Below are 12,855 nucleotides of genomic sequence, written 5' to 3' on the forward strand. Positions count from 1 at the left end.
GCACACCGGCAAGGGCCCATTTGACTCTGCTTTTTAAATTTTTTTATTAAATATATCTATTGATTTCAGAGAGGAAGGGAGAGGGCGAGAGAGAGAGAAACATCAATGATGAGAGAGAATCATTGATCGGCTGCCTCCTGCACACCCCCTACGAGGGATTGAGCCCGCAACCCCGGCACGTGCCCTTGACCAGAATCGAACCCATGACTCTTCAGTCCACAGGCTGACACTCTATCCACTGAGCCAAACTGTCTAGGGCTTGAATCTGCTTTTGCTTCTGGATGGGCTAGGACTGGTATCTCTCTTGGGTCTTCTGTCATATCTGAGAAAGTTCCTCTCTTGGCAAGAAGCGTGGCTATGCTTTCCTTGGGCTTCTCAGTGTATTCACTAATGGTTTGTCATTCTAATGAAAATTTCTAGTCTATTCTAGAGTCGGCTCCAATTTGGGCGGGGGTGCTACCTATGGTTCTGTGTGACCTCTACGGTGTTCATAACTATTTTTTAGAAGGGGAATTGTTAATTGGCTCTAGATGTTGTCTTCCATGAGGTCTCATCTGTATTATACTTACAAAAATTTTCTCAAGCTTACATTCTTTCCTAATTCCCCGAGTCGGTGAAGGTTTCTCTCTCTCTCATAATCTTTGGTCATTTCAGTATTCATTCATGGAGAGGGCAGGTTGTTCAAGTTGAAGCTTCCTGGGGTCTGTCCTTTCCTCCTCCTCCTCTCTCCTTCTCTCTCATCCTGAGGTTATATTAATAATTTGCTATGAGGGCCTACATTCTGGTTCCAAAGAACTTAAAATGTGTTCCTTTTCTAGTGACTCTTCATCTCGATATTCTGATTGGACAGCTGATGCAGGCATCAATTTGCAGCCTCCTTTACGAACTTCATCTCGTCGGCGTATTACTCGGTTTTGTAGTAGTTCAGAGGATGAAGTGTCTACTGAGAATTTATCTCCTCCAAAAAGGAGACGAAAGAGAAAGAAAGAAAATAAGCCTAAAAGAGAGGTAAGAAAAATATATCTTTAGAAATAACATCTTATGGACAGTTTATAGAGGCGTTTCTGTCCACATTTAAAATTAGAAATCTTTTTAAAATTGAAGTCTTTATTTTTATTGACAATGTTATATCATCTGTAAGTAAATGTAAAATGCAAACTTATTTTTGAAAAAGCTATTTTATTATTAAAACTTCTCTTTCTAATCTGCTCTGGGTTGGACTTGGAACTTAAGCCTTTCTGAATCTGAAACTTAAAGGGAGAGTTCTGTTTTTCTCAGGATCCAACCCTAACACTTTTTTTTTTTTTAAATATATTTTATTGATATTTTACAGAGAGGAAGGGAGAGGGATAGAGAGTTAGAAACATCAATCAGCTGCCTCCTGCACACCTCCCACCGGGGATGTGCCCGCAACCAAGGTACATGCCCTTGACCGGAATCGAACCCTGGACCCTTCAGTCCGCAGGCCGACGCTCTACCCACTGAGCCAAACCGGTTTCGGCCCTAACACTTTTTTTTACTATTAATTCAATACTGGAAATGCACTTTAAGGCATTTTCTCTTGTTTTGCCTGTTATTGCTGTGTTTCCCATTTTTATTTGCTCTATTTTCATAGATTTTTCCTAATTATGATATCCCTGTCTTTACATGTACAGTGCATGTGCTCGTATTGTGCAGGTAGCTCTCAATATTTAAAGATGCCATGTCTTTGTACTGGTTATCTGTTGCCGTATAACATGTCATCCTGAAACTTAGCTGCATAAAATAGGAAACATGTGTTATATCATGTTTTGGTGGGTTAGGAATTGGGAGCTGATTAGCCGGGGGATTTGGACTCATGATGTTGCCTAATCATGGTGGTTGGGGTTGCCTTGTCTGAAGGCTTGATTGGGAGTAGATGATCATCTTTGAAGCTCATTCGTGGGGCACTTGGCTGGAAACTTCAGCTCCCACCGCATGAGCTTCCAGAGGGCTGCTTGAGTGTCTTCAGGGATGCAAAGCGTAAGCAAAGGTTAAGCCCTGATGCCTTTTATTTCCTAGTCTTAAAGTCCAACGTTGTCACTTTGGCAAGGTGAGCTCATACTCAAACGGAGGATACTTTGGAGAGTACGAGCATCAAAGAATTTGTGGTCATATTTTACAATCGCCAGTCTTAAAACCACAGGCGATTGCCTGTGGTGATTAGTCTATGGTGAAATTCATACTGGTGTCTCAGGCAGAGCAGGCTTTGTAGTGAAGAGGATTTAGGTTGGAAATTAGCCCCTTGCATTAGTATATAAAATGTTATGAAGAACGTTAAAATCAAGAGATTCTAGGAAAGTGCTAGGTAGATCTAGAATGCAAACTAGTGATATGTTCCTTTATGTGTTCAGGAACCAAATATGTATGACATTTCAGAACTAGTAATTAGGTGACATGCAGTAAGTAGTCATTTTGAATGGTGACATTTCTTTTATTTTTCAATCAAAGAGTGCATGCTGCTCTTTTCTCTTCTACCAAACTCTGTTTTCTTTCCCTTGGCAGAATTTGCGGAGAATGACTTCGGCAGAGCTCACAAATACGGAAGATTTATATGAATTTCATCCTCCAGTTTGGATAACTGACACCACACTTCGAAAATCTCCATTTGTTCCACAAATGGGCGATGAGGTGAGAGTAATAAAATTTAAAAATATGAATATGGAACATAAAACATTAATGTTGCTCTTAAATTTTTATTTTTATCTTTTAATGTATCCTTTTTGTAGGTTATATATTTTCGACAGGGTCATGAAGCTTATATTGAGGCTGTCAGAAGAAATAACATTTATGAACTGAACCCGAACAAGGAGCCATGGAGAAAAATGGATCTTAGGGTAAGATGATAGTATTAACATTCAGCACATGTATAATTAAATTACTTAAACCCATTAAAGAACCTGGAAGCATATTTCATTATTATTATTGTTTCTAAAATATATTTCTTCACTGATTTTTAGAGAGGAAGGGAGAGAGAGAGAGAAATATCAATGATGAGAGAGAATCATGGATCAGCTGCCTCCTGCACACCCCCTACTGGGGATCAAGCCCACAACCTGGGCATGCGCCCATGGCTGGAATCGAACCTGGGACCTTTCAGTCCGCAGGCTGACACTCTATCCACTGAGCCAAACCGGCTAGGGCCATATTTCATTATTGTCTCCATTTATTTTCTACTTAAAAACATTTTGTTTTCTTTTTAAATATAGAACCTGGGACCCTTGAGTCCACAGGCCGATGCTTTATCCACTGAGCCAAACCACTTAAGGCCTACTTAAAAACATGTCTGCTATTACCTCTAAGCCTTAAGATCTAGTAGGAAGACTTACGTTTATCATTGGGTAGTCTTCATATATTATTGATTGACATGTAAAATTATAAGGAAGACAGTTTTGCAATATGTACCAGTAATCTTAAAATGTGCATACCCAGGACAGATTTTAAAAAGCAGTGCAAGCCCTAACCAGTTTGGCTCAGTGGGTAGAGCATCGGCCTGTGGACTGAAGGGTCCCAGGTTCGATTCCGGTCAAGGGCATGTACCTTGGTTGCGGGCACATCCCCAGTGGGGAGAGTGCAGGAGGCAGCTGATCGATGTTTCTAGCTCTCTATCCCTCTCCCTTTCTCTCTATAAAGAATCAATAAAATATATTAAAAAAAAAACACAAAAAACAGTGCAAGTTTCTTTTTTAAAAAATATTTTTTTTTAATTTTAGAGAAGAAGGGAGAGGGAGAGAGAGATAGAAACATCAATGATGAGAGGGAATCATTGATTGGCTGCCTTCAAGCAGTGCAAGTTTCAAAAGAAGAAATACAAATGGGAAAATAGGTTTAACTTTGTGCATAATTTAGAAAAGTTTCAGCTTCCCTGTACCGAAACAGTTGTCATTCTGATGGTTGAGATGGCCTCTAAGTGTCTAACAGATGGGTAGTTTATACAACGTGGATACGCTAGACCAGTGGTCGGCAAACTCATTAGTCAACAGAGCCAAATATCAACAGTACAATGATTGAAATTTCTTTTGAGAGCTGAAAACCGACTTCTGCGCATGGGCCACGAGTTTCAATCGCACTGTATGTGTGCGCCTGCACGTGGTATTTTGTGGGAGAGCCACACTCAAGGAGCCAAAGAGCCGCATGTGGCTCGCGAGCCGCAGTTTGCCGACCACTGCACTAGACAAAGGGATCTCGTCCCCAGTTGGGCAGGACAAAATTTCATCATGCTACTCAGAATGGCTCACAATGTAAAGCTTATGAACTGTTTATTTCTGGAATTTTTCATTTGGACCATGGCTGAACACAGGTAACTGAAACAGCAGAAAGGAAACCAAGAATGAGGGGGGATTATTGTATTTTCTAAAGTGAATATACTCCTTACATTAGTAACCGTATTAAATGTCTATCTTGAAGAAGATGTGAAGATTAACTTTAGCAAAAATAATTGTAATTAATAGTCACTTAAACTGGTCTGCTAAATTGTGAGTTGGAAGCCTAAATTGTGAGTTGATTAAATTTTGCAATATGTGGAGAATTAGAGTCTTGAGGAATTTATTTTTTAAAAATCTGTTGAAGGATCAAGAATTGGTCAAAATAGTTGGAATACGATATGAGGTTGGACCCCCTACACTCTGTTGCCTCAAACTAGCATTTATAGATCCTGCAAATGGAAAACTTATGGACAAATCTTTCTCTATTAGGTACGTGTTCTTTTTTATGGAATTATTTAAATTTAGATTTTCTCTAAAATAAAAAAATAAAACAAAAAATAAAAAAAATTTAGATTTTCTCTCTTGCTGGTTAGCATGTTCTTTCCGTTTAGCCGCAGGGTAAACAGTAGAGCACTGTGGACAGCCTAAGATGTGGGTTTAAGTTCTGATGGATGGGAACCCACTAGAAGTAAAAGTAATTTTATAAACTTGTGAATGGTAGCCATTAGCCACATGTGCCATTCAGCACAGGAAATGTGGCTGAGGAGAATAGAGTGTGACATAAGTATACACACTGAATTTTGAAAATTTCGTGTGAAGAAAAAGAATGTAAAATATCATTATTTCGTATTGACTGCATGGTGAAACAACATTAGGATATATTTGGTTAAATATAATACACTATTAAAATTTAAGTCCACTGATTTCTTTTTAGGCTAGTCAAAGTTTGAAAATTACATACGCTGTGGCCATTGTATTTGTTTTGGACAATGTTGCTCTAGACTATAACCTGCTACAAAGGAGTCTAATAATCTTATTTTTGTTTAGATATCATGATATGCCAGATGTTATTGACTTTCTTGTGTTGCGTCAGTTTTATGATGAAGCAAGACAGAGGAATTGGCAGTCTTGTAAGTCTATCCTTAATTGAATTTTATATATCCTTTGATTGGTGGATACAAACTTATAAATTCTGAAAAGAAATATAAGTGACTTGTAAGTTTATTTTGCTTAGGGGCTTGGTGCTTACTACTTCTTAGTGGACTTTTTAGCCAAACAACATTTCTTACGATATGTGATGTTTTGAAGGGATATTTCTCATTGAGTAGACTAGAGTAGACCTTTTATTTCCTTTCAGACTTCCCCATACTGCATTATTTCTCATTACATTTAACATGGCCCTGGTTAATTCACAAAATTATCATATGTAAAATAATAAGAAAGTTGAAAAATAATGCAAACTTCACACAGGTAATGTCTGCCATACAGAATATTCTACCTTGGATGTCATGTCAAGTCAGACTTAAATAGGCTGACTTGAGGAAACCATTTCTTTAAAAAATAAAAAGCTTGCCCTAACCGGTTTGGCTCAGTGGATAGAGCGTCGGTCTGCGGACTGAAGGGTCCCAGGTTCGATTCCGGTCAAGGGCATGTACCTGGGTTGCGGGCACATCCCCAGTAGGGGGCGTGCAGGAGGCAGCTGATCGATGTCTCTCTCTCTCTCATCGATGTTTCTAAAACTCTATCCCTCTCTCTTCCTCTCTGTAAAAAAATTAATAAAATATTTAAAAAAAAAATAAAAAGCTTATGTTACACTTATGCTTTATAATTATGGGGTATATGGGTGGACAGAAAAAATAAAATCACGTCGGCATGGGCACTAACTTACATGTGGTTTTTATGGTGGCCATTGAAGGTGAGCTGATGGGCTTACTTGCTTAGGTCCTTAATTTGTGTGGATCATTAATCTATTCGGGACATAATTGATGATGGTAATTAGGCCAGTAATATTATTAGCAACTGTAGTGCCTGGTTTACAGGTGTACAGACAGAGTTACTTTTAATTATGCAGTGTTATTTTGGGAAGCTCATATTGATGTTAGTCACTTAGAACAACTTTTTCTGCTATTGTTAGTTTTGGTCTCTTACTAGAAATACTAAGTTTTACCCAGGCTGTGTCTTTTGGTGTACACATTCATAAATTATGTTAAGACCTCAGATATTATAAACAGACACTTTTCAGATAAATTTTAAGTCATCCGTACTGAAACAAAAGATTGTCTGAGTGTTGCTGTTCTTAATAAACTATTTTTACCAGTAATGTTGGACAAGTAATCAAGATTATTTTGGGACTAGAGGTAAAGGAAATTTTTTTGAAGAAAAACATCTAGCCACACATACACAATAAGAGACAGCTAGAATATGTGGGTGTTAACAAGTCATACAGCCAAGTCCCAAAGAGCTTAAAGTATCTTATCTGTTAATGGTTTTTCAACCTCTGTGACGTGTAAGTGAGAAGCTCTTATTTTATTCTGTCAACATGTCTTTTCAAAAATGTTTTTAAATTTCATTTTTACAGCTAAACTGTAGAGATGGATTCCTAATTGCCTCTTAAAATTTAGAGGGTTTTGTGTTATTTTTGTGGTTGAGAAATTATTGTAGCAGATATTCTATACTAATTAATTCATTTTTGCTTCCCATCAAATCTTAACCTATTCTCCTGAAGTTTGAGCTGTGGTATTAGAGGATTTTGCTTGTTTCTGTTTAAACTATGTTGAGAACTTTACTTAGTAGAAGTTTACCCTCCTCATGAATAGCCCAAAAAGGTTTATTTCAAAATTCCTAATGGAGATCCAAGATGGCAGCAGAGTAGTTGGAAGTTACATTCACCTCTTCCCAGGACAAAATTGAAATTACAACTAGGAAATAATTTATAAGTATGTATTTAATACTAGAGGCCTGGTGCACAACATTCGTGCACAGAGGGGGTCCCTCAGCCAGGCCTGCATCCTTTCGCAGTCTGGGAGCCCTTGGGGAATGTCCAACTGATGGAGTCAGATATCCTTTGATGGAGTCAGATATCCTTAGGCAGTCGGATATCCTTAGCGCTGCTGCCAAGGCAGGAGAGGCTCCCGCCAGTGCTGCTGCACTGTGCTTTCCAGCCATCAGCCCAGCTTCTGGCTGAGCGGTGCTCCCCCTGTGGGAGTGCACTGACCACCAGGGGGCAGCTCCTGCGTTGAGCGTCGTCTGCCCCTTGGTGGTCAGTGCTCATCATAATGACCAGTCATTCCACCGTTTTGCATATTACCCTTTTGTTATATAGGATTATTATATAGGATAGGATACTTACTACACAAGTGTTTATTGATAGTATACATTGTTGTAAAAGATTTTTTAATTTTGTTAAGCTTTGTTCTTCGTTTCATGTTGTGAATGTAACAACTTATTTTGGAATGAGTGTTGGTATTAACTAAACAATGGAACCTAGTCATAAACCACTTTAGCCTATTATGTTGGTTACATACCTTCAGTAACTTGCTGAGTGTAATCTTTTTTACATCTATTTTATCACTGAAGATTGCTGGAAAGTGGGGATGGATGGCTAATTCTAACATAAAAAATGCTTTGATTACATTATCTTTACTGAAATCTTTATCATGTAACATTTCATAAATAAAAAATGTTAGTATTGCAAACTGGTGTCTCAGACTGGGTCATATCTCTTCTAGGTGACAGGTTCCGTTCTATCATTGACGATGCCTGGTGGTTTGGAACAGTGCTAAGTCAAGAGCCCTATCAGCCACAGTACCCTGATAGTCATTTCCAGTGTTACATTGTTAGGTCTGTATGCAGATGAAAATGAATCCTCTATAAACATTTGTTCACTGTGGTAGGTTGTTGTATGAACAAGTAATACATTTCAGGTTAAAAAACCCCCACAGTTTTAATCTGTCATTAAGTCCTATCAGTCTCATCTCTACAATGTCTCTTTAGCATGCCCCTGTCATTTCCTGTTCGCTAGTAACCCTGGGATTGCAGTCTTTGCTTGCTTTCCTGGGACTTTTCCTGTAGCTTCCTAATATTTTCTCCACCTTGATCCTGACATTGCAGGATCATAGTCCAGGAACACATATTACGTCATTTCCTTTGTTAAAAAATATCTTTTCTGCCTTTCCATGGGCTGCAGAATAAAGTCCACATTCTGGAGCGTCACATTCAAGACCTTCACACTGTGTTTGAGTTTTTCTTCACTAAACTGGCACAGGCCACACAAGATTTCTGGTTTTTACCTTGAACCCGCCATACACTTTTACACTTATTTCTTATCATGTATCCTTCTACACATTTTTTACTGTTAGTATTTAAACTTTTACTGCTATGATGCAGTTAATTTTTACATTTTCTATCTTCCTGTTCACTCTTGTAGTGGATACCACTTATTAGCCATAAGTTGAATTTAGGAATGGTTAACCAGACTTTTCTTTTGGTATTAACAGGTGGGACAATACTGAAATTGAAAAGCTTAGCCCATGGGATATGGAACCAATTCCTGATAATGGTATGTAATGGTTAAATAATGAAAGTATTTTATCTTTATATTTTTAATTTTGTTCTCTCACTAATGCACATAGAGTGAATTATATTCAAGACATGTTTTCAAATTATTATGGTAACTGTGCACTTTGCTAAAAGAAGTCAACAGAATTATGTGTATCTGCTTCATCATTTCTGATCCTGTGTTTCCAGCTTGACGCTGGCTGTGTCTTAGGGGCCCACTGCCGTTCTCATGTACGCTTAAAGGTCTGCCGAACTCTTCCTGTGGGCCCCGCTTCCTTGTCCTCATTCTCCTGTTATCCTGTCTTCCTTCAAAGGGAAGCTCTGACTTCTGTCTTCTGCTTCACCTCAGCTTGTCTGTCTGACTGATGGCCTCTTCCTTTCCTTAGAGAGAGTGAAGTGCCTGCTGTGGAGCCAGCCTCTCTCTCCCTCAGTGCTTGCTGCCACTGCTGCTACTACTGTGGGACCTGACACTGACCCTTAGGGCATTCCCCGCCAGCTCTCGTTGTTTCCGCTGTCCTTTCTCCTGGAGTTTGAGTTTATCTCCTGTGCCTTAGAACAGCTTTACTTGGCTTTCTTGGACATTCTGTCTACCCGGTTCTTTTCTTCTTGCAGACTTTTGAAGGGCTGCTCTGTGTCTCTGGCCTCCCGTTTCTTCACTGTCAAGCTTTCTTTTATGTTAGTGTTTATTCAGTGTGAAAACAAACCAACACTTTGTCCTCTTTCACCCCCACCTTTTTTTTGACACATGAAATCTTGCTCTTCAAGTTTTTCTGTGTCTGCCTTAGGGGCCAACCCCTTTTCTTGGTGTTTACTCTGATAGGGCTCCATCAACCATTGTCGTGGTTTACTTTGGAAATAGGATTTTTATGGAAATGAGAAATTTTTTTCAAAAAATGTGTTTCTAATAACTATACTCTTGAAAGTCACCAGTGATCTACCTTTGTTAGATTTTAATTTGCACTTAGTATCTTACAAATAATAGGAAAAGTCATTTTTCAATGTAGAAGGCATGTAATAGATAAGGAAAAACCAGCATTTTTTGAGGTCTTACTCTGTTTCAAAGAACTTTGTGCGTGTCATTTCATCTAATCCTGCTCTGAGGTTGATGCTCTGTTACAGATGAAAGAAATAAGGTTCAGAGAGTTTGCAGTAATTTGTTTAAGTCATACGCACATCTAGAAAGGGTAGGAGTTGGGATTCTAACCCAAGTCATTCTAACCCAGACTCCAACCAGTGCTCCCCGCCCCCCAATATTTTTTATTGATTTATTGAGCCCGCAACCCAGGCATGTGCCCTGATCGGGAATTGAACCGTGACCTCTTGATTCATGGGCCGACACTCAGCCACTGAGCCAAATTGGCTGGGCTTTATATTAAATTAAATTAAAATTTTAATTAAATTAAATTTTAATTAAATTTCAGAGAGGAAGGGAGAGGGAGAGAGAGATAGAAACACCAGTGAGAAAATCATTGATCGGCTGCCTCCTACACACGTGCCCTGACCGGGAATCGAACTGTGACTTCCTGGTTCATAGGTTGATGCTTAACCACGAGCTATGCTGGCTGGGCTTTATTGCACTTTCAAAATATTTTGTTTTGGAATAATTTGAGACTTACAGAATGTTACAAGAATAGTACATTGAATTTATGAGTAGAATACCCAGTTTTCTCAAATGTTAACATCTTAAATAATTTATAGTGCAGCTATCAATCAGGAAATTATCATTGATACAATTCTAATCCATAGGCCTTCAAATTTAGATTATTGTCCTAATGTCCTTTCATATATTGGATTTAATTGCCATGCCATCTTAATCTCTTTTAGTCTGGGGTCCCTGTGTCTTTTCATTCTTTCATGACCAAGACACTTTTGAAGAGTACTGGCCAATTATTTTGTAGAATTTCCCTCAGTTGGGGTTTGTCTGCTTTTTTTTTTTCACGATTAAATCCAGGGTTTGCATTCGGGGCAAGAATGTCAGAGAAATGTATTTTTCATGCATGATATTGGGAGGCACATGATACCAATTTATCCTGTTAACTAATCATTTGATTGAGGTGGTATCTGCCAGTTTTCTCTTCTGTTAAGTAACTACTTTGTCCTTTGTAATTAGTGTCTTGTTTATAGACCTCTGAATTGAATTTAAATATAGTGTATATTTGTTTTTTTGTTTTATTCTTTGTGTTCTTTTTTAATGGAATCCATAGTTGATCCACCTGAAGAATTAGGAGCTAGTATTTCTGTTACTTCAGATGAGCTAGAGAAATTGCTCTACAAACCACAAGATGGTGAATGGGGTCAGAAATCGAGGGATGAAGAATGTGAACGAATTATTAGTGGCATAGATCAACTTTTGAATCTTGGTGAGTTTTTTTAGTATGAAAAGTTTCATGTTCAAGCTTTTCCACACAAGTATTTAAAAATGTATCATAATTGTGGTTGTGTTTATTACTATAATCCCTACTTACTACCTTATGGTTAAGCTTGCAGTATTAAATGGAGCTTTAGTGTATTTTATGAATTATTTGTGGAGAAATATTACTTAGGGTTATGAATTTATTAATAAAAACTCTCTGTCTGCCCTGACAGATATAGCTGCAGCTTTTGCAGGTCCAGTTGATCTGTGTACGTATCCGAAGTACTGTACTGTAGTGGCTTACCCAACTGATCTTTACACAATTCGAATGAGACTTGTTAATCGCTTTTACAGGTTAGTAGAAACCTATTTTAAAAATAGTTTGAAAAGATACTTGGCTGTACCAACTAGAGTAAATGAGGTAATGGTAGTTGATGGTGACAGTGGTGGAATGGGGACTGACTAACATTTTTTATTTCATTTTCTTTTATTATCATAATTTCTTGGTCCTGTAAGACGTTATGTTAGGTGCCTGTGGGTAGGTATGATTAGAACCTGGATAAGAAAAGTTACCAGATTTCATTCCTTCAGTAGTTTGTTTTTCTTACAAATTATGTTATGTGGTCTTTTTTTTTTTTTTTTGAGAGAGAGAGAGAGAAACATCAGTTTGCATTCTGCTTATTTATGCATTCATTGATTGCTTCCTGCATGTGCCCTGATTGCCCTGACTGCGTATCTACAACACTAACCAACTGGGCTACCCGGCCAGGAGAAGTTAAATTTTTTATTTGTATGTTTAACATTCCTATATATTATTCTATTCAAAAATAAAATTTAATTTAGATAATAAGTGGACTTTGGCCTTTGAAAGATTAATATCCTAAAGCCATATACATTTTATCTCTGGTTTCTAGAGCACTGATAACTATAAAATTTCCTATTCTCAATGATTTTTTTAAAAGCAATCGATGGTGCCAAATCCGGTTTGGCTCAGTGGATAGAGCGTCAGCCTGTGGACTGAGAGGTCCCAGGTTCGATTCCGGTCAAGGGCATGTAACTTGGTTGCGGGCACATCCCCAGTGGGAGGTGTGCAAGAGGCAGCTGATCGATGTTTCTCTCTCATCGATGTTTCTGACTATCTGTTCCTCTTCCTTCCTCTCTGTAAAAAATCAATAAAATATATTTTTTTAAAAAAAACAATTGATGGTATTTTATTTTATTTTATTTTTTAAATATTTTATTGATATTCTACAGAGAGGAAGGGAGAGGGATAGAGAGTTAGAAACATCGATCAGCTGCCTCCTGCACACCTCCCACTGGGGATGTGCCCGCAACCAAAGTACGTGCCCCTGACCGGAATCGAACCTGGGACCTTTCCCAGGTTCGCAGGCTGACGCTCTATCCACTGAGCCAAACCAGTTTCGGCGGTATTTTATTTTTTATAATTCAACTATTTTGAAAAATTTTATAAGCCTGGCCAGTGTGGCTCAGTGGTGGCTCAGAGCATCAACCTATGCACCAAGAGGTCACTGGTTCAATTCCAGGTCAGGGTTGCAGGTTCGATCCACATTAGGGGGCGTGCAGGAAGCAACCGATCAAGGATCCTCTCTCATCATTCATGTTACTATCTTGCCCTCTCCCTTCCTCTCAAAATCAATAAAAACATTTAAAAACAAAAACTGATGTCTTGAGTTCACATTGTTGGTATAATTTAGCTCTGTA

The 12,855-nt window shown here is 38.4% G+C and overlaps 1 protein-coding gene across 1 annotated transcript in view; it reads left to right on the forward strand.

Annotated features, from left to right (window-relative positions):
- The window catches only part of BRWD1 (bromodomain and WD repeat domain containing 1), a 91,512-nt gene that overhangs the window by 44,102 nt on the left and 34,555 nt on the right, over positions 1-12,855 (forward strand). Inside the window, exons 23-31 of the mRNA XM_080658066.1 lie at positions 819-1,008; positions 2,524-2,649; positions 2,748-2,855; positions 4,588-4,712; positions 5,271-5,353; positions 7,952-8,063; positions 8,720-8,781; positions 10,985-11,140; positions 11,367-11,487. Of these exons, the coding sequence (XP_080514192.1) occupies positions 819-1,008; positions 2,524-2,649; positions 2,748-2,855; positions 4,588-4,712; positions 5,271-5,353; positions 7,952-8,063; positions 8,720-8,781; positions 10,985-11,140; positions 11,367-11,487 (1,083 nt within the window). The remainder of the gene's footprint in view (positions 1-818; positions 1,009-2,523; positions 2,650-2,747; positions 2,856-4,587; positions 4,713-5,270; positions 5,354-7,951; positions 8,064-8,719; positions 8,782-10,984; positions 11,141-11,366; positions 11,488-12,855) is intronic.

The sequence above is a fragment of the Plecotus auritus genome, assembly GCF_963455305.1.
Source record: "Plecotus auritus genome assembly, chromosome: 2".
Classification (NCBI taxonomy): domain Eukaryota; kingdom Metazoa; phylum Chordata; class Mammalia; order Chiroptera; family Vespertilionidae; genus Plecotus; species Plecotus auritus.